Raw genomic sequence first — 22,939 nt, forward strand, 5'->3', positions numbered from 1 at the left:
TTAACAAACGATCTGTCGAGTTCGAGCTCAATTCGATAAAACTTAACAAACGATCTCGAACGAAATTTCTACCGAATCGAGTTCCCAAAGCCTCGCAAATTCGTTTACCTCCCTCAATTCGTATATGAATATCAGATTATGGGCTGATCATGACTATAAAATATTTGGACAAGTGTGCAATCGGCCTGTACCTTTTTTTGGTAATCGGACCCAAATATAGGCCCAATAACAGGCGACAATTTCTGATCATCGCGTCAGCTTAAAGTTACTCAGTTTAGCAAAAACTCAAAAACCTAAATCGCAGATTTTACGCTCTCTGTCGAGCATCGGCTTTTGTTGAAAACCGCAGGAAAAACACATGGTAAATGTTCATACTTAGATTCGTGTAGTAGGTATATATTTGTGTTGATCTTTGCTGTGATGTTCAGGCTTTGCCGAACCGACAGACTGTGGATTACCCGAGCTTCAACGGCGATGGTGGCACAGGTATTTTTTTGGATTTATTCAAATATTGATTCTTGTTTTCGAGTGTTTTTTCAGCCGACTAATTATTGCTATGTTTCTTTCATCGATAAAATATTAATGATGGTTTCCACCACTTATGTTATATGTTCGAAGGCGCATCTGATATAGGTTTCGTTTTTACACTTTTACTTCTTGAGACTGCTTCAAGCCTTCGACATAATCATTGATTTGATAATTAGGGGGTGGGTAGGGTATATTCATTTTAACATACTGTCTTGATTATTTAAGACATTATCTCTTGATATCATTATACTTTTTTACAATAAAAACAGAGCAAATCAAGCCCCGATTATGCAACATGATACATCATTACGCCATCAAAATAAAATTTGGCAGAGATGACATTTAAATGCTAGCTATGACCTACCTTCAGATGCATCTCTTTGCTGTTCTTGCAATGGTTTGGTGGGTTCGTTTTTTTTTTAAATTTATTTTCATTCACTTTTTTATCAACTGTCCCTTATCGTTTATTTGATTTGAAAGGAGTGGAGTGATTGCTTTTTGTTGAGTTATATATGTCGATAATTGTGGTATTGTGGTTTTTTCAATTGCCCCATTATTTTGTTGATGTCTTGTTTTGTGCTGTTAACTGATGTAGATATCGAGGAGGATATCAAGGCGTTGCAACTTGATTCATCAGGTATAATTGTCCTTTAGTTTAATTCTTTATGTAATTCTTATTGTTACTGTTGTTTAACTTCTCAGAAGTTAAAAAGTTAATTCTTTTAATGATTTTTACTTTTATTCTCTACATGTAAGATAATGAAGGTTGTGTTTTGATTAAGAATTTGGGCTAGTTTGCAGTGAGTTTGAAAACCGTTGCTTTATTTCATGGTTTTTTGACTTACTAATGTCTTAACAAAACGAAAATTATGAGAACGGATTCAAGAATCTGTTTATATTCTTTTATAAATTGAGGATTAATAACCATCTTTTCAAAACAAAATCCTTGGATGCATTAGAATCTAATCAAAGTATTCTTGTCGTTACTGTAAGTTTTACGAGCTCATAATTTATTGTTTGCAGAAGATAATATTGTTGCTGACAAGGAAGATGGGAAGATTGATGTAGAATTAAATCTCGAGGTGGATAAAGGTAAGTCAAGTCACATATGATGTGTATAGTAGACCGGAGGAAATTTCTCATCCTGAATTTATGTGTTTTTGTTAGCACCAGACGACATAACTTTGTGATTTATGCTTGAAGATTGAGGATTATGTCACAAGGATTGCTTTTAATGATCTTTCTGTTTTTATCCTCTACATCTGACATTTACCATTCTGAGACAAGAACTCATATCCGGTTTACTATATGCTGCTTTGTAATCATGACAAGAGAATCTGAAACTAAGAAACTGAATAGATCATCTGAAGATTTTTTATGTACCCAAATTTTTTATTATTATTACTTTTATCTTCAATGCTTTTACACGTCTATTTGGTATCAAAAGAATAAGGTTATAATTTATTGATCTTTGTTCTCATGTATAAAAGGTGTTCATTTTGCTGATGGCTTTATCAAAAGAATAAGGCTATAGTTTATTGATCTTTATTCTTATGTATAAAAGGTGTTCATTTTTCTGATGGATTTATCAAAAGAATGAGGTTATTATTTAGTGATCTTTGTTCTCATGTATAAAAGGTGTTTATTTTGCTGATGGTTTTAGGTTTGGCCAGCACAACATGTACAAACTCCAAACCATTGCAAGAAGAGCAAAGAGATGTATCTGAAGGTAGGTAATTGCTGAATCTAGTGTTTGATCAGCATTGTGTCCCTGGAATGGCTTGCAAGTGGACTGATAATATTATCTCCTCTTCCTGTAGCATTTAAATGCAATCTCTGCCAAATTTTATTTTGATGGCGTATTATGTTGCATAATCATTGCTTTATTTGTTCTGTTTTTATTGTAAAAAAGTTTAAATATAAAAATGTATAATAATATCAAGAGACAATGTCTTAAATAATCACCTTTTGATCGAATTTGTATATCCCCTTTTATATTTATAAATACCCATTTTTATGTTTTGTTCTCATTTTATATTTGTTTGTCTAATTTACTTGCATTTTAGAGTATAATTTTTTTGACGTGATAAATTGTTTGCGCTAATACTGAATTTGCACTCATAATGAACAACAGTGCTAACCTACCATTTAATAATTGATATAATAATAACTCCTCAAAACCACCTAATTCCATAACCATAAGCTCATATTCCCTGTAAGCAAGAACGAGGCCTGATTAAAGGTCACATCTTTCTGTAATTAAATGTCATAATCTTGATGATGGATAACTTTTTACCTTAAATTATTTAATTTTCCACTTTATTGCATATCATAGATAAAATAAAACAATGATATTATGTTAAAATACCACTAATGCTGCCTTATGCTAGATTATTGCCCCTTTGCATCCTCAATCTTTTTTTTTGTTTGCTTTGAAGTTCCCATACCATGAAATTGAAAGGTCTCTGTGATTTTATTTTATTGTTAGAGGTACTGTTTTCGAGTGGATGCTACATTGAATTGTGATTTTTCTTTTTTAAAATTAAGTTTATTTTTAGGATATTATTTTATGTTTTGACTTTTGATTGGTCTGTTCAGTCAAAGAAAAGGAAATCTCTGCTCTGAAGGATGTTGTGAATGAGGTGGAGAATAACAAGAGACATTTGAATGTTGTATTCATTGGTCATGTTGGTGAGTGATTTTTTCTTCAATTAAGAGATCCATATAGATTGTTGTATTCATCATACACTGGGTTTTCTTAGCATAGGAACAGAACTTAATCTGAACGCATTGGACTTCGGGTTGTGATTGGACTGTCGCTGCTCTTTAACATATCAATGATCAAAGTTTGTTATGATGAGCAACATTATTCATCGTTTCTGCAGATGCTGGCAAGTCGACAACTGGAGGGCAAATATTGTTTCTCAGTGGTCAAGTTGATGACCGAACTATCCAAAAGTATGAGAAAGAGGCAAAAGATAAAAGTAGAGAGAGTTGGTGAGCGCAACTTGCATCTTATGTTAACTTGGAAATATCACAACTTACATCCAATGTTGGTTCAAAATACTCATTAGCATTTACTGAAAAATTGATACTTTTAACACCTCGTGTAGGATAACAGAAGCCTCATCTTTGAACTGCAGCTTCATCTGCTGCAATGATGTTAATGAGTAGTTTATTTTGTTTGTCGTGGTATATTTAGATGGATCTATCCCATAACGGTGCATTAGTGACGACCTTCATCTAATCTGTTTTTGCTGTCGTCAGTATGATAGGTTGCTTAATATGGTATATCAGCTAGGGATGTTGGATCATACATTCTCCTGCTCTCTTAAACTTTTGAAGTGTTTTGAGTATAGACATGTATGTATGTTAAATATTGAAAACTTTATTTCAAACAATAAATCATTTTGTACTTCAAATCTATTCAAACAATTATGCAATTATATTCTTTCCTTATGCTGTTGTCAACCAATCGTTACCTCATTCACATTTTTGTAATTGTTAGTCAAATTCATTTCACATACGATTATCTTATGAAGCCTCTATCCAATTCAAATTTCTTACAAAAAATGTTATAAAATTTTTGCTAAATTTTTGTAGCGAAAGTAGGTGGAAGCCCAAATCAATTTTGGCTTGTTCCCCTCTTGGTGTCTTGTTTCTGTAATCCCCTAAGTCCTTTCTGCATCAATCTCTTACTAATTCCCGAACATATTGGAAGGTCTTTCCGACCTCAGATCTATAAATAGATGCTCTAAACCATGTGTTCGAATTTTTTTGCCACTTCTTTCGTGATGGTGGGATAATTTTTGCAGTCATTCAACTCCCTGTTGGATATCATTGCTTAATCTAGCTTTGGTTTTACTGATTTCCTTTACTTAATAAAAAAACTAGGTACATGGCTTATATCATGGACACAAATGAAGAGGAGAGGGTTAAGGTACTCATCTGTGAATTTGGCTACTGAGTAATGTCTGGCGTTCTTTGTCCTCCAAATGCATTTGAATGTGTGAAGAGATGAGTGGTTTGTTGCCCTAATTTACTTTTGTAGGGAAAAACAGTTGAAGTTGGTCGAGCTTCATTTGAAACAGAAACTACTAGATTTACAATATTGGATGCCCCGGTAATTTCTATTTTCCTTTTATTCATTGCTTTGTGATTTCTCTTGTAGAAGTTCTGCAGTTGTAATAAATTTTGATTGCATATATTTGTATTGTTAAAGATTTAAGTTTTGATTACACCTCAGTTCTAAATTGATCATTGCTCATTAAGAAAAGTTTTGTATTCGTTCTTGAGGGAGATTGGAGTTGCGTTGAATCATAAGATAAGTCTTTTAAAGTTTCATTATATATGGCATCCAATGAGTATACTTCATTAGCAGTATTCTAAATGACGGTCGAGGCGGCCGCCTAGTCACCTCGATCGCCCCGCCGCCTCGCCTACGCATGAGGCGGTTGTTTTAGGCGGCTTAAGCTATATGGCGGTGGGCAGGCGGTCGAGGCAGGTGGAGGCGGCGAGCAGGCGGGTGACAGTCAACATTTTTAAGTTGTAGTCAACAAATTTTTAAAACCCAGTCAAAGTCAACTAATTTTAAAATTCAAAACTCTAGATATTTAAATTTTAAATCACACTCCACTTTTTTTTTTTTTTTAAACTTTGGTACTTCAGTGTCACAAAAGCTACAACATTGTTCATTAGACAATTCTGTTATCATTTTACACACCAGTTGATTTATCTGCACATCGTGGTGTAACACATTTGTTTTAAACTTTGGTACTTCAGGGTCACAAAAGCTATGTACCCAACATGATTAGTGGAGCGTCTCAAGCTGATATAGGTGTACTGGTAAGTACACCTATAAACGTTAAATTTTATATTTTATATGGTCAGATTTTGACTTGTTCTCTTCCATTTATTTAATCATCTTATCGTCACAGGTAATTTCTGCCAGGAAGGGAGAATTTGAAACTGGTTATGAGAGAGGTGGACAGACACGCGAACATGTTCAATTAGCAAAGACTTTGGGTGTTTCGAAGCTTCTTGTTGTTGTGAACAAAATGGACGATCCTACTGTTATCTGGTCAAAAGAGAGGTCCCTTTGTCTGAGAGTTGAGCGAGCATCTGAAAATGCTATATTTTATTTTTGCCTTGAGTTTATGCTGTTGTGTAATTGCAGATATGATGAGATCGAGTCAAAAATGTCACCATTTCTGAAGTCTTCAGGTTACAATGTGAAGAAAGGTAAATTCCCTGTTGGAGCATACATTTTTCATACCGATGATGCATTCTTTCCTTCACATGGAGAATCCGATTGAGACTTTCAGGATTCAAATTTTATTGAAATGAGGCCACATATGCTCTCAATATAACAGAATTCAACTTCACCCTCATGACATGACTTGTGTGTAACCTTGAATATATGATCCACAAACACTTGAAATAACTGACCCATGCCGAGCTGGACATACCTGGGAAATGGAAACATCTTTGACAGGGCACAAATGTGTGCCGGATATGCCAAGGCACATGATAAATTAATAGGAAAAAAAAATTGGACACAGTGGGGCAGGACAATGAGTGTTGGACACAATTTTGAGATGATGGTACTAATTTTTAATATTTCTCAAAATTTTAGAGCAATCAGTCACACATATTCATTTTTTAGTGATCTTTTTTTGTATGTTTGAAAATTATTTCAATTTTAGTACTTGAATAAATAATTGTCTTTCAATTTATTATTTATTGGACTATATTTTTTTAATTTTAAAATGAGATAGATTTTGTGTTTTAAAATATATTCAAAACACTTGTTTTTTTTTTAATTCTGATAGTGTTACTTGATATAATTGGTTTTTATTTTCATATTCAGTAAGTTACAAGCCTTTATATGTAATATGTATGTATACATACGTATATTTATGTGTCCAAAATTTTGTCGTCGTGTCCTTGACTTTTTAAAAATCCATGTAGCCATCTTGTGTTGTGTCCATGTCCATGTTTGTATCCATTTGTTGTAGCCTGAAATCAATTTCCAATTGTCATGTTGATTTTAAGACTCCACAAAATGTGAAGCCTTATTTCAGGAAAGAATTATAAAATGTTGTTCAACGTGAGCTCTGATGCTCTACTAAATAATGAATTCATCATAAATAATATCTGTTGGTATCCTTATTAATGTATCGGTCATAAATTATTTTATATTTTTGTTTCAGATGTACAGTTTCTTCCCATATCTGGTCTTATGGGTACAAATATGAAGACAAGAGTGGACAGAAATGTCTGCACATGGTGGAAGGGTCCATGCCTTTTTGAAGCTCTTGATGGTATTGAAGTCCCTACACGTGATCCAAAAGGTCCATTTAGGTATATGAATATAAATATTTCTATTATACCTTTGTCTTCTTTGGTTATCTCGTTAGATGAAAGTTTTAATTTGTCACTTTTGTTCTTGATTTACTTGGGATCGTAATCATGACATATTCGGACTAATTTTATGTGCTTGACTGCTTGTTGTGACAGAATGCCCATTATCGACAAATTCAAAGACATGGGAACTGTTATTATGGGCAAAGTAGAATCCGGGAGTGTTCGTGAAGGAGATAGTTTGTTGGTCATGCCAAATAAGGTGTTATTTCCCCTTATTTTGTTCTTGCACAAAATTTTTATTTTATGAATGCATGAAGCATTTAGGGGTTTAATCTTATGCTTTGATAATTTTCAGGTCCAGGTGAAAGTTCTAGCCATCTTCTGTGATGAAGATAAAGTTGGTCGTGCAGGACCTGGTGAAAATTTGCGAGTCAGGGTTTCTGGGATTGAGGAAGAGGATATCCTTGCTGGTTTTGTCTTATGCAGCACTGGTAGGTAAAATAGGTAGATTCTCCCAAATTTCGTCTATTACTCAATGGAGTATCATTTTGCGTATTATACATGTGTTGTGATTTTGTAATACACAAATTGCGGGGATCTGTGGCATTGTATCTCTATTGAGATGGAGATTGCAACTTCACATTTGTATTGAATGTATCATACCGAGTTGAAGTTCTCATTGATCATCCAGAGTCTGTACACTTTGTGTTGTGCTTTAATGTCTTCTTTCCTTTCTTTGGTTTGAAATTTATAAATGCGACAAACGAATATCAAGAGCTTTCTATAGAAAATTTAGTTCAAAGTTTCTTAATTTTGATGAGGTAGTTCCTTTAGAAATTTTCATGGTCATTGTTTACTAGTTAAAGGAGAGAGACTCTCAGAACATAGACAGCGTTCCTCTCTGAGTTCAATGATAGTGATTCTATTAATGTTGATAATTATTAGTCCCATGTTTTCATTCAGATGCCTGAATGAGTTCAATGGGTGGAATTGTTGGCTCCATGTACTTCATTTGGTTGCTCAATTCTCAAGCTTGTGAGTTTCGATGCTTTATTTATTTTTGACAAAAAATCATTTGATTGTGTTTACAGCAAACCAAATAACTGCTGTTTCTGAATTTGTTGCCCAGTTGCAGATTCTGGAGTTGCTCGACAATGTATATTTTTTTCTTTGATCTATTTATCTATGTTATCTCTCTTAATCTTTTCACGGGCATGCTTGTCTGCGTGTGCATATTTGTTGTTCATTCATTTACTTACTTTTCTATCCATTTAAAGTGGTATGATGCTTTTCATGTTAGGCAATTTTTACTGCTGGATACAAGGCTGTTTTGCACATCCATGCAATTGTGGAGGAGTGTGAGATTGTTGATTTGATGCAACAGATTGATCCCAAAACTAAAAAACCTATGAAAAGAAAACCTCTCTTCGTGAAGAATAGTGCAGTTGTTGTATGCCGCATTCAGGTTAACATAGTTTTGCATTTTTCTTGTAATAACACTTTTATGTGGTGTTAGTTTATTTGAAAAATGTATTAGTTTGTTTCTAAAATTTGTTTAATTTGAGTTGAACTGATCTATCAATTTCTGAGATGTGCTGGCTTGGAAATGGTGATTGTTCTATGACGTTTTCTAATTTCCTAATCTTGGTATTATAGTTCTATGCTGATTTTTGTATTTAGGGGGATTGATAGAATTTATGTTGCTACATTTTTGCCTCTCAGGTGAATAACTTGATATGCATTGAAAAATTCTCCGATTTTCCTCAACTTGGACGGTTCACTCTTCGCACTGAAGGTTTAAAAACCATTTGGCTTTGTGTAAATTATTATTCTCTGATGCTGCTTACTCAACCTTGTTAAGTTGACTTAAAATTCCTTTTCTGACAGGGAAAACTGTTGCTGTTGGTAAAGTAACTGCTCTTCTTACGGCTGATAATGCATAAAACAATTTTGTCACTAGGTGAGATTATGTTCCATTTCAAGTAGTAGCTATCTTTTGTAGCTTGCTGTTGAAGCCTAGAGATTTCTGTGTTTGTTGTAATTGATTCCTGTCAAATGTGTCTCTTAGACATTGAAAGTTGTGGTTAAAAATTTACTTAGGCTATTGGTCATATTTAAGGTATGATGGTTGATATTTTTAGATCTTATAATTTTATCAATGTGTTTTAATTTGCATCTGAGTTCTTGAAATACCTCCAAATGTAGGTGCCTCGAGCCATTCTAGCTCTGTTATCGAGTAAGATATAAAGCATATACATCATGACAATGACAAGATAGCTTTTTCCTACGTGATTGCAAGATGTACTTGTTGATTTTTACCGGTTATGATTTTAAAATTACTTTCAAATTATTTGAAGTGATCTTGCTTGTAAGGCTTCTTCAATCCAAAAGGATCCAAGAAAATCAATGACTTGCTTTGTAGTTTCCAACTAACTAGAGTCTTGAAGGAATTTCAAATGTATTCACTGTTTCTTCTTTTGTAGTTCGATTAATTTAATGGACATTCTGAAGATTATTGCGATTGAATATTATGTATTTAAGCAGGAGTGCCACAAAAATTTGCAGGTAACCATAAGAATGTTCTGTACTCGAAGTGACAATGTTGGTGTGTCCTCGTATATTTGACCTTCCGGCAAATTTCGGAGGTTGGTCATCGAGTATGGTTATTCTCATCTGTGACGATTTAGAGTACGGTTTTTTCCCGTCTGGCGTTTTACTACACTTGATGAGTTTTTTCCCCAATTGATGTCAATTGTGGTGATAGTTTGAGTCCCTCTTTCGGTAACTAGTGCCTAAAGACCGAGTGTAAAGCTTGTTATATTCAGTAGATAAATGGTGAAATATTGTTTGTTATTTTTTTAGACAAATTTAAGTTATACAGTGATTGTGATTATAACTTTTGGTTAGCTGCTAATAAAATTGCGCTTCATTTTAGGCTTTTTTTCCATTTGAATGATGAGGTTGGGGCAAATGTGGTATTCATGTGAAGGTAAAGAGTATTTCAGGAATATGGAATTCCGAATCGAAATTTAATAACCTAGCAGGACAGCACAAGCAGAAGAGAAATAGTATGTGGATGTTGTAGTGCTCGGAGAGATGCTGTGTAACTGAAACATGGAGGGAGAAAAAGGTGGTGCTGGGGTGGGGGAAATTTTCGGAGGTGTATTAAGGTGATGTAGTTATTTTTGTCACCAGTAAAGTTGCTTAAATGACCAAACCTCACATTTTGATTTACGAACATGAAGCTTGGGGAAAGATTAAAGCCGTCCCAATTGAACACAGAATGGCTGGTGTTAGCCAAAATTTTCCAATTTTTCTCGTATCAATCAAAGGCAGCGTAAGAATTGGCCAAAGCCATTTTTCAGAATCACACATTTTTATACGAATGACTCCTTAACATTCGTAGCCCATCAGCAATATAATACACAAGCAAAGTATTTGCAGCGGCTAGTAGCGTAAATAATACTAGGGTGTCATGTTTTGTCATCATTATAATTTTTTTTTTTTTTTATTAACCATGGGGTGGGGGCTTCGTTTTAATATGAAATAGGCCCAGAGACGCTCACTACGTATGGTGGACGAACGTTCTACACAAATATTATACTAAATACCTTAGACGCAAAATTCCTATAGCATCTGAAGAATCCAAGAAACAACGATACCGAAGCACGCAAAAGCTCGTCCAGGAACAAAGTGAAGGAAATTCGAAAACTCTTGGAAATCCTTGTCTCGTGACACGCAGCAGCATGTTTATTATACACTGCACCACCTTTGCCAGTAATCGATTCCATTAACGTAAATTGCAGTGTAAAATTCCAGACCAGGAGCATTAGTCCAGAGTCCTCGAGCTAATGGAATCCTTCAGTTTTGCAGGGTTTTTAATTTTTATTTTTTTAAAATAATTTAAAAAATAGTGTGAACGGTGGCGACAATAGCGGACACTACAAAATTATTTTGTAGTGTCCGCTCATAGTAGGAGCAGACACTGCCTATGTGATCAGTGTTTGCTTGTTTTCCGGCACGGCTTCCACGTCGAGCCTCGGTGTAGTCTTGGAAATAAGTGTTTAGGTCGCAGTGAGAGAAACATCACCTGGATAACCTGCAATATAAATAAACAAAAGAACTGGTAGTATAAACATTAGTTCTGTGTGAGTGTGCAAAAACAAATTACAGAAGGTCACCTTCCTCTCCATCCCAACTCCTGTATTTGAAGGTAACTGATGGATTATCACCCTATGCTCAAATAACTTTGTCGTATCCCTTGTGCCCACCTTCAAAAGAGAAGTTTCAAAAATTGTACGAAAAGGTGTTAGAAAATTGGAAAATATACATCAGGTGGCCTTCTAGATACAGATGTGTCTTGTCATTCCAAAAACTAAAAGATGCATCCTCAGCTGCTATGAAAATACAATGCACTTCCTTCCTCTTAGCTTTATTATGAAAATACAACGCACTTGCTATGAAAATACTATGATACATCCATTAACACCAAAATAAAGGCCAGCAAGCATACATAGAAGATAAAAATACAAATGAGACTGTGCACTACCTGGTCTATCATACCTTAAGTGAAACTGTGAACAAAATGTAGTAGTTAACATTTGTGAATTATTATTGCTTAATGTTTGAGCTTTATTAAGAAGCTGAAAGGCCCATACCAGCATCGTGAACTTTTACGCAAGTTTTCTCTTTTCACAATAAACATCACCATCAATATGATATCACACAAATAAACAGGAGATCTGAAGACTCCAAGCAAGACTAATGTTCAAGAATACCAATTTTTCATTTTATTTTTGTGGTAAGAATTGGTAAACAACCATGTTAGGAATTATTTTGTTCGACAGATATCCAGTAGCAATTAAATAAAAAATATATATTTCCCTTCAAACCACAACCAAGAAACCTCAACGGCACATGACATATCATCGTTATTTAAGGCGCATGTTCTAGGCAAGACAATTGCTTATTGAAATAATGCCAGAGGCACCAACATATAATGCCGTATAATCTAGATATGCAATGAAAAAAAAAAAAAATTCACATCTAATCTTCAAAAACTATTTAACAATAAAACTAATATTATAATTGTAAAACCAAATATCAGAAGCTATTGTATTGAATTTCACAATAAATTTACAATCCCCGCAATCAAGACAAGTTGGTCTCGGTTGGTTCTTGGTCCTGCAATGGCCAATTAACATGAATGTGTACATGGTGGATATTACGGCATTCGGGTAACAAGTACAAGGTGGTAAAACGTAAACAATGAATCGGGTCACTTCGTCATCGCTGGCTTCTAGGCAACCACATTTAATAACATGCATGCATTTGATGTAGAATCACAAGAATACAAAAAGATTTCGAAAAACCCTTAATCAGGAGTACCATGGAGACTGTTAATTCGGAGTCTTGTTAATAGGTAATGAGTACTCAACACCGTTTAGTGTAAACTTCCCAGCTTTGATCCTGTTTGCCACCCGACCCACCCAAAGTAAGGAGCAGCCCGTTTCTGTACACATAATAAACATAAAAGGTGGAAAATAATATATTCAGAAAATATTATTTAGCACCTACGCTGCTGCCTTTCAACATTTCCTCCTTTTGTCATTCACATTTCGGACGCCAAAATATTTTTCTGAGCTTTCTTTGTGAAATTTTGTTTGTTTTTCCATGTGTCGCCTCTTTTTATAGTTAATACTTAATACTTGTTTTCCATTGTTTTATATCCTGATTTTCTTTCCATATTTAATTTGTTCCTTGAACATCATTCCATAGTTCATGAATTCTGTCCTTATCAACCAATTATTTGATAAGTTGACGGTCTTTCCTTGTCAGGATGCCTATTCTAACTGTTAACTGTTGATATAGATAATTTGGAGAAAGGACAATCTTTAATATATTCTGTTCATCTTGGTAAAAAATTATTGAATAATGTTAAAGCTACAACCAATATATCGTTACAGCGATATTTACAACTATTATATCGCGAATTTTTATTGTTATATCGCGAAATTTTGTATTCAATATATAGTGAGATTTTGATAAATTGAATTTTTTGTGTTGTATAAATTGATGTACAAATATCGTTGTACATGTAGCATCACTCAAGGTTATTGCTTGCATGTCATCAACATAGTCTTCTTCTCACGTCATGACCTTGTGATGTCCTTTATTTTTTTTAGTTCCTGCGTGATACTGATGGATATCAAACCGGGAAGAAATCTCAATTGTTTGTTTGATTCCCAAAAACATTTAGGGAATATTTCATGCTTTTAAATAAGTGATTGAATTTATAAGTTATGGAAAAGTGGGAAAAAATTAAAATGATATAGTATTTAGAAACAAAAGTGAAAAATTAAAAATCTTATAAATAAATTATTATAATATTGATTTTTTATCAGAGTGTTTTCTGAGAAATGTTTAAAATTGTTCTTTTTTAGATTTTAGAAGGTGTTGAACGTAGCTACTCAATCATCTTCGACGCCTGTACCAGGAGGCGTCAACCCACACTCGCGATCGGCGTATCCGAAATGCGGTGCACCTACTGCTCACCCGAACAAGGCCGCTGCGCCACCACGTCTTCCGGCCGGAGTATAACGGAGTGCACCTCCTGCGGGCGCGTGGTTGAGGAGCGGCAGACACTACCTCACCATCTTTTTAACCTCCGAGCGCAAGATTCCCCTCTCTGCTTGGTCACCTCCGACCTCCCTACCGTCCCTACAGCCTCTCGAAATTCCGAGGATGACCCATTCGAGTCGACTGGGTTCATCACCGCCTTTTCTACTTGGTCCCTCGAGCATCACCCTGTTTTCGCCCATGCTTCTCTCTCGTTCTCGGGGCACCTAGCCGAGCTGGAACGGGTCCTGGAAACTACGTCTTCGGCGGAAAATCCTTCAGGGCCGTCGGTGGTTGTGGACAATTTAAGGGCGTACCTGCAGATTATTGATGTGGCGTCGATTTTAGGGCTGGATTGTGATATTACGGAACACGCCTTTCAGTTGTTCAGGGATTGTTCTTCTGCCACTTGCTTGAGGAATCGTAGTGTGGAGGCTCTTGCTACTGCTGCTTTGGTGCAGGCCATCAGAGAAGCTCAAGCACCCAGGACGCCCCAGGTACGTTTGCATTATTTGAGTGGAAAAAATTTTAATTTTAGGCTTGATTTTCTTGGAGATTTTGTTAAAATTTGGCTTGTGTAAGTTCTATAGCTGTCATGTTTATGGAAATGTGGATAAATGATCCTTGTAAATGCATTCGTTTTCTCAGTTCCAGCTTATTGGGCTATTATTTAATTGCATGTTCTTTTTATTGATTTGTTGATTGTGATTCTCTTTTTCGGTCTCAACTTTGCTACATTGCAAGAGATAATTTCCGGAGTTTTCCTTTCTATCATGTGATTTTCTTCATTTTGTGTTTTCAGGAAATATCCATTGCTGCAAATTTACCCCAAAAGGAGATAGGAAAGTACATCAAAATTCTTGGAGAAGCTCTACAACTAAGCCAGCCAATCAATAGCAACTCCATATCTGTGCACATGCCACGGTTTTGCACACTTCTTCAACTCAACAAATCTGCTCAGGTACTTGTCAATCGCCTTTCATGGTCGATAAATGTTCCCGCACTCACTAAATTCATAACACTTTTGTCTGTAATTTCTTGGTGATGATTGATCAAAGGAGCTGGCAACACACATAGGAGAAGTAGTTATAAACAAATGCTTCTGCACCCGACGAAACCCTATCAGCATATCTGCAGCTGCCATTTATTTGGCCTGCCAGTTAGAAGATAAACGCAAAACACAGGCTGAAATCTGTAAAGTGACTGGCCTAACAGAAGTAACTCTGCGCAAAGTGTACAAGGAGCTATTGGAAAATTGGGATGACCTTCTTCCATCAAATTATAATCCAGTTGTCCCTCCCGAGAAAGCGTTTCCAACTGCTTCTATTTCTGTCAGCCGCTCGTCATCTAAAGCTGATCTAGTCGGAGCGTTAGACAAGGACAAGCATGCAAAACCAAGTGAAATCTTGAGTGCATCCCATCAAAACATAGGCAAAGAAAATGCCGAGAAAGATAATTTCCACAGGGCTTATAACTCTGCCATTCTTGGATCGCCACTATCCTTCTGGAAACCACAGGTTCCGAGTGGAAATTCTTCTGTCCACAAACCCCCAGACACGAAGCAAACCTCGACCCAGAATATGGAGATCGATTTACGGTACGAGACGAGGGAGGAAAAAAGGGTTGATACAGATGTAAAGTCTGCTTCTTCTAGTTCGATTAGACAGGTTCAATTCCCTACGCTCCCTTCTCTAGGTACCGGCGTGTTGCCCTGGCCATTTCGCCCACCCGTGCCATCATCAAGTTCTCTGGTGATTGATGAAGTGGTTGGCTCGGACGCTCAACCTGGTAACTTTCAACTCCGAACTTTTTCTTTACTTCTTATTCTTTATTTTGTTGTTGTCTTTATCATCTTTTTCTTTTTGTGCAGATAATTCGGAAATGCAGGAGGCTTTCGCAAGGTGGGCAGCCGAGAAGGCGACCAAGGAGAAAAAACTGGCAGCTCGGAAAGCTGCTGTTAAGAAAAAGAAAATGGCCCAGCCCACTCTGGCCGATAGTCAAGCATCTGCTGCGGCCGAGGATGAGGTGGCCAGGCTGGACAGCTCCACCCGGGCCGAAAATCAAAAGGAGAGAGAGATGGTTCGGGCTGACTCCCAGGAAGATTCAGCGGATCACATTTCTCTTAACCAGAGGAAAAGAAAGTCGGTGGCAAGCCCAGAGCTAGTCCTCCTTGAGGGCAATAAAGACGGAGACCAAGGCACCTTCCCAGCAGCCCAATCTACTCCTCCTCCTCTAACCCAGCCTCTCACCGAGCCCCTCCACTCTAGCATGCCAGGAGCCCGAGGCAATCTTTTCTTGGAGGGAGCTTCCTCCACTGGAGTCAGGCTCTCCTTAAGCAGACGCTTCTTCCTGCTGAGGAGGCACACCTGAAGAGCTCTCTCCCTACCTCCAAGCTCTTTGAGAGATCTAACCGGCTCCTTTCTGTAAGTTTTGCTCTATTCTCTTCTTCTTTTTTTTTTTTTTTTAACTTTTAGTAACTCCTTCTGAACAGGGTGTTCAAATGCTGGTCTCGGCTTTTGAAGATGTAGCTGCGGTGGCTACAAAGGAAGGTGGTCGAGCCCGAGCCACCCAAGAACTTTATGAGCAACAGCAAGGGGAATTGTCCCGAGTTCGATCAGCTCACGAAGAGATGGTCACCGGCCTCCGCGCTGCTTTGGACATGGCCAATCAGCAATTGTCAACGGCCCGGGATGATGTTGAAGCCGGCCTCACCCGAGAGGAAACACTGCAGGGGCATATAACTGCCTTAGAGTCAAAGAGTCATTCCTTGACCGAGGAGATAAAGAACCAAATGTCCCGGGCGAATGCTGCTGAGACTGCCCTGGCGATCTCTGCGCACTCTCAAGATAAATGGCGATCTTCCTTACTTCAATCTCCGGAATTCAAGACGGCGGTCGAGGATCAGGCTTATTTTTTCTTCCGGACCGGTTTTGACAAATGCCAAGAGCAATTTGAAGAGGTCGGGCTTCTCTCGGTGGATAGGGAAGACTTTCCTGATTTTGGTCGAGCTATAGCATCCCTTCCCAAGGAGGCTGAAGAGAAGGAAGACACAAAAAGAGAGGAGTAGCCGGGCTCGAGTCAAATAATTTTAGAATAGGATTGTAATTTTTCTTCTTTTTCCAGCTCTTTTCATGTAACCTTGGCCTTCGGTAGGGATGGCAATGGGTAGGGTATGGGTCGGATTTCATACATCCATCCCCATACCCATACCCATACCCATACCCATCGGGTATTGAATTTCATCCCCATCCCCATACCCATCGGATTATCGGATACCCATACCCTACCCAAATACCCAATTATCATNGCCTTCGGGCTTTTTGATTAATGAAATCTTTTTCTGTCACTTGTTTTCTTTTTCGTAGATAGACTGAGAATACTTTGCAGAATACCTTGTCTTAAAAATAATCGAATTCTTCTCACTCGTACATTGTACTTTGTGGAATTTTAAATATCAAAAATTTTTCAAAATGTTGAAAAATAACCAGGATTTTTAATAAGTGATCGGGGACTCCTGCCTTCGAGCTAGGGTACGGGTCCTTGGGCTTAATAAATGATCAGGGTACGGAGCCTCGAGTCAGGATACGAGTCCCTGGACTTAGTAAATGATCGGGGTACGGAGTCCAGAGCCAGGGTACGAGTCCCTGGACTTTATGCTACAACTTGTTGAATGATTCTTTTATTTTATTGAATAAATTACAATACCAAGTTCCCTTAATCATAATACTTTTTCAAATGAAAGATATTTCACGGTCTCCGACACCTTATCTCAAGCCCGGGAGGCATGAGGCCCCGACACCTTATCTCAAGCCCGGGAGGCATGAGGCCCCGACACTTTTATATAAGAGAGAATTAATTATCTTTCTGGTGGAGTTCGTGCATGACTAATCGGGACAGCGAGTGTGACTATAGCCCGACTATTTAAGGAAGGAGTGATGATACTCCCGGAAGAGTCCGGGTCACTAGAAGAGCCAGAGTCATGGATGACTCGGGACAGTAAATGGATAGCCCGGATCATAGTGAGTTTGCAGAAGGAGCTCATAAGTAGCCGGACAGATGAGCGCTCGAGACGTCATTTACCCGGGCAACCAGAGGCCCGATCTCTCGGGCGAATTCCCGGGTGATGACTCTCTACTCGGGATGCCTCGGTAATAGTACCGCACTCAAGTGCAAGAGCAGGTAAAATCTTATCTCGATAAACGTGCCTGATAGGACAGATCGGCGTGACAAGAACTCAATAATAGATGGTTATAAGTGGTAAGTAGACACTGAAAACAAAGAAAATCATTATTTTCCTTCCTATAAACAAGCGGGTTTGATTTGCATTAAATTCATTTACATATATACACACACCAGTGGCATTTATTTCTCTGTAAAGCTACATTGATTTTCTTCATTCTCCACCTGCTAACTTAAGCATAGGAATGGTTACGTCAAACACCCCTCCGACGTCCATTCACGTGTTTGTTTTTTTGTTTTCAGGACATCATTGCAGCTTTATTCTGGGGAGATATTCTCGATTTGGGATATATCTCACTGCTCATTTTTCTCTCATCAACTTTTATCAGATTCGGTGGATTGCTAGACTCAGCTCACCTGAATCATATCATTCTCCATATGTTCAATTTGTGCAACCAGCGAAGATATTCCTTGACGTGGTAGATAAGCAACCTGTGCAACATAATCTAAATGAAAAGTTCAGCTAATGTGGTAATTTGAAGATCGGAGCTATATTTTTTCACGATTTTGTATGTTACTGTCCTTGTGGAGTTATTTAAATTGTAAATATTTTGTAATCATTATGCTTTCCTCTGTATAACGAATGCTTCGTTTGCAACGACTCTAGGGTTGCATTACTTTGCATTGAAAAAGAAGAATTATTTTGTTTTAAAAAAAATTATACATATAATACATAAATGTACAAAATTCCCATTATCCAAATGTGTCGGGGGTTCCCAACACAAGCCATTGGGGCCGAAATTTGTGGCAGGAAACATAATTTTAGGCACAATAGTGTCTCCTTGTTTGTAGGAAATCAAAGGTCGAGATTAAGCTCTTTGTAATAACATGAAAAAACACAAATCAATAATGTTCCTCTCCTTTTCTCTTACATTTGAGGAATCTTCAACTGCTGCAATTCTGGTATGCCTGTTCTCTCTTAATTATGCCTCTAATGTTGGAATCTTGATTTGTGTGATCATTAAACATATATACACAACGAATTGACATGTTCTAAATTAGTTACTAAAATTAATTTCATCCTTCTTGTAATATGTTGTATTATTTCGTGAGGGTCGATTCAAAAATAAACTTTCTTCTTTATTATTTCTAAATGAATTTAAGTTGCATGTTTATAAGATTATCTCAGGATGGAAAAGAATCATTTTTTAGTACAATGCTGTGTGAATTTTGAAATTTCGCGCGTGTGGTATGTAATATTCATGTGCATTGCGTTACTTTGCCTTGAAGTCTGAAGAGCAGTCGTGGGGGAATTTTCCTTCCGGCGGTTTGCCAATCTTCGCCGGGAAGTTATTTACAAATGGCTTCATCTCCTGATACTGCTCCGCCAAGTGATATACCCGGAGAATCTCCGCCAGCTCCTCCCGCTGATACTCCTCCACCCTCTCCACCCGAGCAGCAGGAGTCTCCTCCGGCCCCTACAACATCACCGCCGGATCCGCCAGCTTCCTCCCCTCCTCCTCCAGACTCCTCCACACCTGGAGACGACCCTTCTTCAGTCCCTCCACCTTCCACACCCGCTGAACCCCAAACCCCGCCAGCACCTCAAGATCCAGTCACACAGCCTCCTCCATCATCGTCTCCATCTCCGCCGGCTTCATCGAACAACAACCGCACGCCTCCTCCTTCTCGCGGCGGTATTCCGTCACCTAACTTATCTCCAACAGGTGGGTCACAAACACCATCTGCTTTGGCTCCTCCATCTCCTTTGCGGCCATCAAACGGGAATGCGGATGCATCATCTGGGACGGATGCTTCGTCTTCACCATCTGATTCCACAGAGAGTATAGCGGTCTTTGCAGGTGCTGTTGTTGGAGGAATATTGATTCTTGCCATTTTGATTATCTGTCTGGTATGTGCGAAGAGGAGGAAGAAATCGCCATATTATAAGGATCATGGGCGTCCACCTAAAGGTATGAAAATATAGGACATTGCATTTTCAATGATTCTTTCATTTATATATATTCTTTCGCCTCTTTTAGCAAACCTTTTAAAGTGCAAATGAGAGAATATGCAGTACCACTTTCTCTATTGCGTCCGTAGCACGGCTTGCCGAATATAGTTTATCCAACTAAAGTAGTTTGCAGATTTAGAGTCCGAGTTCAAAAATTAAGTTAAAGGTTAAAAAAAATAGAGGTGGGAGAATATATAATTTTGATAAATAATGAGTTTATATTTTAATGTTTTCTTTAATATATATTTTTTAAAGCAAATGCCTCAGAATGAGGGTTAGAATTTAAGTTATATGATGCAAAATGCTTTTGGTTCAAGGCGGAGACCAGTATTACAACGGCGGCAACACAAACTGGCATAACCCTCAGAACATGGATCACATCGTCAAGCTTCCTCCACCACCCGGCGTCATGGGCACCCCCGCTGCCCACGGCGGCTGGGGTACAACTACTCCCCCGCCCCATGCAAACCTAAGCAACGAGTTCATGAGTCCCCCTGGCTACAACAATTCAGGGCAACATCCCATTTCCCTGCCACCTCCATCTCCAAACGTGGGCGGCAATATGGGTCCCAGAAGCCAGTTCAGTTACGAAGAGCTTGCAGCTGCAACAGGTAGGTTCGCTCACTCCAATTTGTTAGGCCAAGGCGGGTTCGGTTTCGTGCACAAAGGAGTCTTACCTGACGGGAGGGAGGTTGCCGTGAAGAGTCTCAAGGCCGGTAGCGGGCAAGGCGAACGCGAGTTCCAAGCGGAGGTTGATATTATCAGCCGAGTTCATCACCGGCACCTTGTGTCTCTGGTTGGATATTGCATTGCCAGAGAGCAGCGAATGTTGGTTTATGAGTTCGTACCGAACAAGACCTTAGAATTCCATCTTCATGGTACTGCACCACTGCATTCTAAGTTCCTGCTATATTTCGAACCTTGAAAGTGCAGTATATCTGTGATAGGAATTCTTGATGGTGAAAATGTGAGTTTGTTGTTACAGCAAAAGATCAGTCAGTGATGGACTGGGCGACTAGGCTTCGAATTGCGGTGGGATCGGCCAAGGGGCTTGCTTACCTGCATGAAGATTGTAAGAATTCTTGGCTTGTTATATATCTGCACTTTTCAAGGTAAATTGTACACGGAATGATGGGAAAAAAAATGGAACCACAACTTTTTGAACACATTTTCTTCATAATGTATAAACTCAAATTGATGTTAAATTTCTAAACATATAAGTTCATACTCTTAACAAATAACTAGTCTCGGTGCACACGATTAGCACATTATTCTTGTTTTTCAATCTTATTGCGTAATTGCAGGCCACCCTCGAATCATCCATCGCGACATCAAGACAGCAAATATACTGCTTGACTTCAACTTTGAGGCCATGGTATCCCTGAAATCTTCTAAATAATTTCCAAGAATCATCTCTTTTTGTGAGGCTATATATATATATATGCATAATTACCAATATTAATTTTGTTTCCTATAATATATTATAATATAGGTGGCTGATTTCGGATTGGCTAAACTTACTAGTGAAAATTACACACACGTTTCCACACGTGTCATGGGAACTTTCGGGTAATTTTATCATTATCTATTCTCTTTGAGGGCTATTATTGTTGTTTTTATTTAATTTTCATTAGTTATTAATTTATATATAAATATATTTTCTTATATTTATTGGGTTTTGTCGATTGTCAGCCTAATTAAAACATTGACATGATTGAATAAATTGTTGAAACAATAATTACTCTTACTTAAAAAACGAGATGTTTAAATACGGTTATCTTTGATTATAATTATTGGTAAAGCGGCTCATTTTATTATTGTACATGAATATTATTGAACTTATTAATCTCCTCTTATAAAATAGGAAAAACTGCACTTTTGGTCTTACGTGTTTGTTATTTTACAATTTTGGTTCTCTATATTGTTCAATTTTAGTTTTGGTTTTAATTTTGGCAATTTTAATTATTTTTAATCGAAAATGTTGATGTGATACTTATACGTCAACATCACGTAGGCACCGTGGTGAAAATGATTTAAATTGTGAAAATAACGTAAATGACAAAAATCAGGCAAATATATATAACTAATATTAAAGTTTTAAAAAATAAAAAATAAAATGAATTTTTAACAAACCAAAATATATTTGTATATGTACTGTAGGTATCTGGCCCCCGAGTATGCATCGAGCGGAAAGCTAACGGAGAAGTCGGATGTCTTCTCCTTCGGGGTGATGCTACTGGAGCTGATAACCGGGCGGAAGCCCGTAGACCATACTAATAAAACCATGGAAGACAGCTTAGTCGACTGGGTACGTACGTGTGTACACGCACACACACACACACACACACACACTCTTGTTGCTTCCAACTTCGTCTTTATTGAGTTTACATGCATGCATGCAGGCGAGACCACTTCTCTCGAAAGCATTGGAAGATGGGAGTTACGATGCTTTAGTGGATCCACGCCTCCAAGATAGCTATGTCCCCCATGAGATGGCTCGCATGGTTTCTTGTGCAGCTGCTTCCATACGCCATTCTGCCAGAAGACGCCCCAAGATGAGCCAGGTATACTATGAATAACACCAGTATACTTATTATCATCATGCAAATATCTAAAAAGTTTAAACACGTACGTGATGGAGATTATGGAACAGAAAATGATCCATCACTCGATGAACAATATTTAGCTCCGAAAAGTCCCATATATATATATAGAACTTTCTCATGACAATAACATGAACTTAATCATAAACATCTGTATTCGTAGATTGTACGTTCTTTGGATGGTAATTCGCTGCTGGAGGACTTGAACGAAGGCGTGAAGCCTGGACAAAGCGCTGCTTTTAACCCGAGAGGCAACATCGAGAGCTACGACACGGGCGCATACAATGCTGACATGATGAAATTCAGGAAGATGGTGATGACGAGCCAGGACTGCAACAGCAGCGGAGCCACGAGTGAGTACGGGTTGAACCCTTCCTCGTCCAGCAGCAACGATTCAAGAGAATTGGGAGACGTCACGACTCCTGACCCCAACGGGTCAAAACCATAGAAATTTCTTGACTTGATCATATCGCTAGATCTCATACATCTAGCACAGTTAACCTTTAGGAATCGTTCGAGGATGCATATGTAGTTTTGCTATATATATGAAAATTTTCATCTATTAATTTTCTTGATATATATGCACACATTACAAGTACATGGACATTTATACAATGTTTCATGATTTAAT

At 37.8% G+C, this 22,939-nt stretch overlaps 3 protein-coding genes and 1 long non-coding RNA gene across 7 annotated transcripts; 3 read left to right on the top strand and 1 right to left on the bottom strand.

Moving 5' to 3' along the window:
* The first annotated feature begins 209 nt into the window (after positions 1–209).
* On the top strand, positions 210–9,828 carry LOC140970552 (uncharacterized). Of its 3 annotated transcripts, none has more exons than XM_073432343.1 (20): positions 210–361; positions 429–486; positions 1,124–1,165; positions 1,552–1,620; positions 2,192–2,257; positions 3,127–3,219; positions 3,414–3,525; positions 4,423–4,468; positions 4,580–4,651; positions 5,311–5,373; positions 5,466–5,620; positions 5,705–5,769; positions 6,741–6,891; positions 7,048–7,153; positions 7,250–7,385; positions 7,986–8,050; positions 8,195–8,359; positions 8,617–8,689; positions 8,782–8,854; positions 9,460–9,828. In XM_073432343.1, the coding sequence occupies exons 1-19, from the start codon at positions 359–361 to the stop codon at positions 8,835–8,837; spliced, it is 1,596 nt and encodes a 531-aa protein (XP_073288444.1). In that variant the 5' UTR covers positions 210–358; the 3' UTR covers positions 8,838–8,854; positions 9,460–9,828. The 3 variants fall into 3 exon arrangements, with proteins under 3 accessions (XP_073288444.1, XP_073288442.1, XP_073288441.1); XM_073432341.1 differs by having other exon boundaries at positions 429–485; positions 1,117–1,165; positions 9,439–9,828; XM_073432340.1 differs by having other exon boundaries at positions 429–485; positions 1,117–1,165.
* Positions 9,829–10,576: 748 nt separating this feature from the next.
* LOC140970547 (uncharacterized) lies at positions 10,577–12,382 on the bottom strand. The gene is made up of 3 exons (XR_012174148.1): positions 12,283–12,382; positions 11,076–11,165; positions 10,577–10,993 (listed from the first exon to the last, which is right to left on the bottom strand). It is a non-coding gene; the product is annotated as an uncharacterized lncRNA (long non-coding RNA).
* Positions 12,383–13,361: 979 nt separating this feature from the next.
* LOC140970546 (plant-specific TFIIB-related protein 1-like) lies at positions 13,362–16,749 on the top strand. Its single transcript, XM_073432331.1, has 5 exons — positions 13,362–14,009; positions 14,315–14,473; positions 14,571–15,300; positions 15,383–15,935; positions 16,004–16,749. The coding sequence occupies exons 1-4, from the start codon at positions 13,428–13,430 to the stop codon at positions 15,880–15,882; spliced, it is 1,971 nt and encodes a 656-aa protein (XP_073288432.1). The 5' UTR covers positions 13,362–13,427; the 3' UTR covers positions 15,883–15,935; positions 16,004–16,749.
* A 1,836-nt stretch (positions 16,750–18,585) lies between these two features.
* LOC140970542 (proline-rich receptor-like protein kinase PERK15) lies at positions 18,586–22,870 on the top strand. Of its 2 annotated transcripts, none has more exons than XM_073432327.1 (9): positions 18,586–18,662; positions 18,994–19,664; positions 20,023–20,583; positions 20,691–20,777; positions 21,010–21,080; positions 21,198–21,274; positions 21,866–22,013; positions 22,108–22,269; positions 22,472–22,870. In XM_073432327.1, the coding sequence occupies exons 1-9, from the start codon at positions 18,601–18,603 to the stop codon at positions 22,754–22,756; spliced, it is 2,124 nt and encodes a 707-aa protein (XP_073288428.1). In that variant the 5' UTR covers positions 18,586–18,600; the 3' UTR covers positions 22,757–22,870. The 2 variants fall into 2 exon arrangements, with proteins under 2 accessions (XP_073288428.1, XP_073288429.1); XM_073432328.1 differs by having other exon boundaries at positions 18,598–18,654; positions 18,982–19,664.
* The last annotated feature ends 69 nt before the right edge of the window (positions 22,871–22,939 follow it).

This window comes from Primulina huaijiensis, unplaced genomic scaffold (assembly GCF_012295235.1).
Source record: "Primulina huaijiensis isolate GDHJ02 unplaced genomic scaffold, ASM1229523v2 scaffold7585_ERROPOS129901, whole genome shotgun sequence".
NCBI classification, from domain to species: Eukaryota; Viridiplantae; Streptophyta; class Magnoliopsida; order Lamiales; family Gesneriaceae; genus Primulina; species Primulina huaijiensis.

Coding starts and splice junctions, on each gene's coding strand:
- LOC140970552 (XM_073432341.1), top strand. Junction 1,166..1,551: donor GTTGCAACTTGATTCATCAG/GTATAATTGTCC, acceptor TATTGTTTGCAG/AAGATAATATTGTTGCTGAC. Junction 5,770..6,740: donor AGGTTACAATGTGAAGAAAG/GTAAATTCCCTG, acceptor TTTTTGTTTCAG/ATGTACAGTTTCTTCCCATA.
- LOC140970542 (XM_073432327.1), top strand. CDS start 18,601: ATGTTCCTCTCCTTTTCTCTTACATTTGAGGAATCTTCAACTGCTGCA. Junction 20,778..21,009: donor TGCTTACCTGCATGAAGATT/GTAAGAATTCTT, acceptor GCGTAATTGCAG/GCCACCCTCGAATCATCCAT. Junction 22,270..22,471: donor GACGCCCCAAGATGAGCCAG/GTATACTATGAA, acceptor CTGTATTCGTAG/ATTGTACGTTCTTTGGATGG.
- LOC140970546 (XM_073432331.1), top strand. CDS start 13,428: ATGCGGTGCACCTACTGCTCACCCGAACAAGGCCGCTGCGCCACCACG. Junction 14,010..14,314: donor AAGCACCCAGGACGCCCCAG/GTACGTTTGCAT, acceptor TTGTGTTTTCAG/GAAATATCCATTGCTGCAAA. Junction 14,474..14,570: donor AACTCAACAAATCTGCTCAG/GTACTTGTCAAT, acceptor GATTGATCAAAG/GAGCTGGCAACACACATAGG.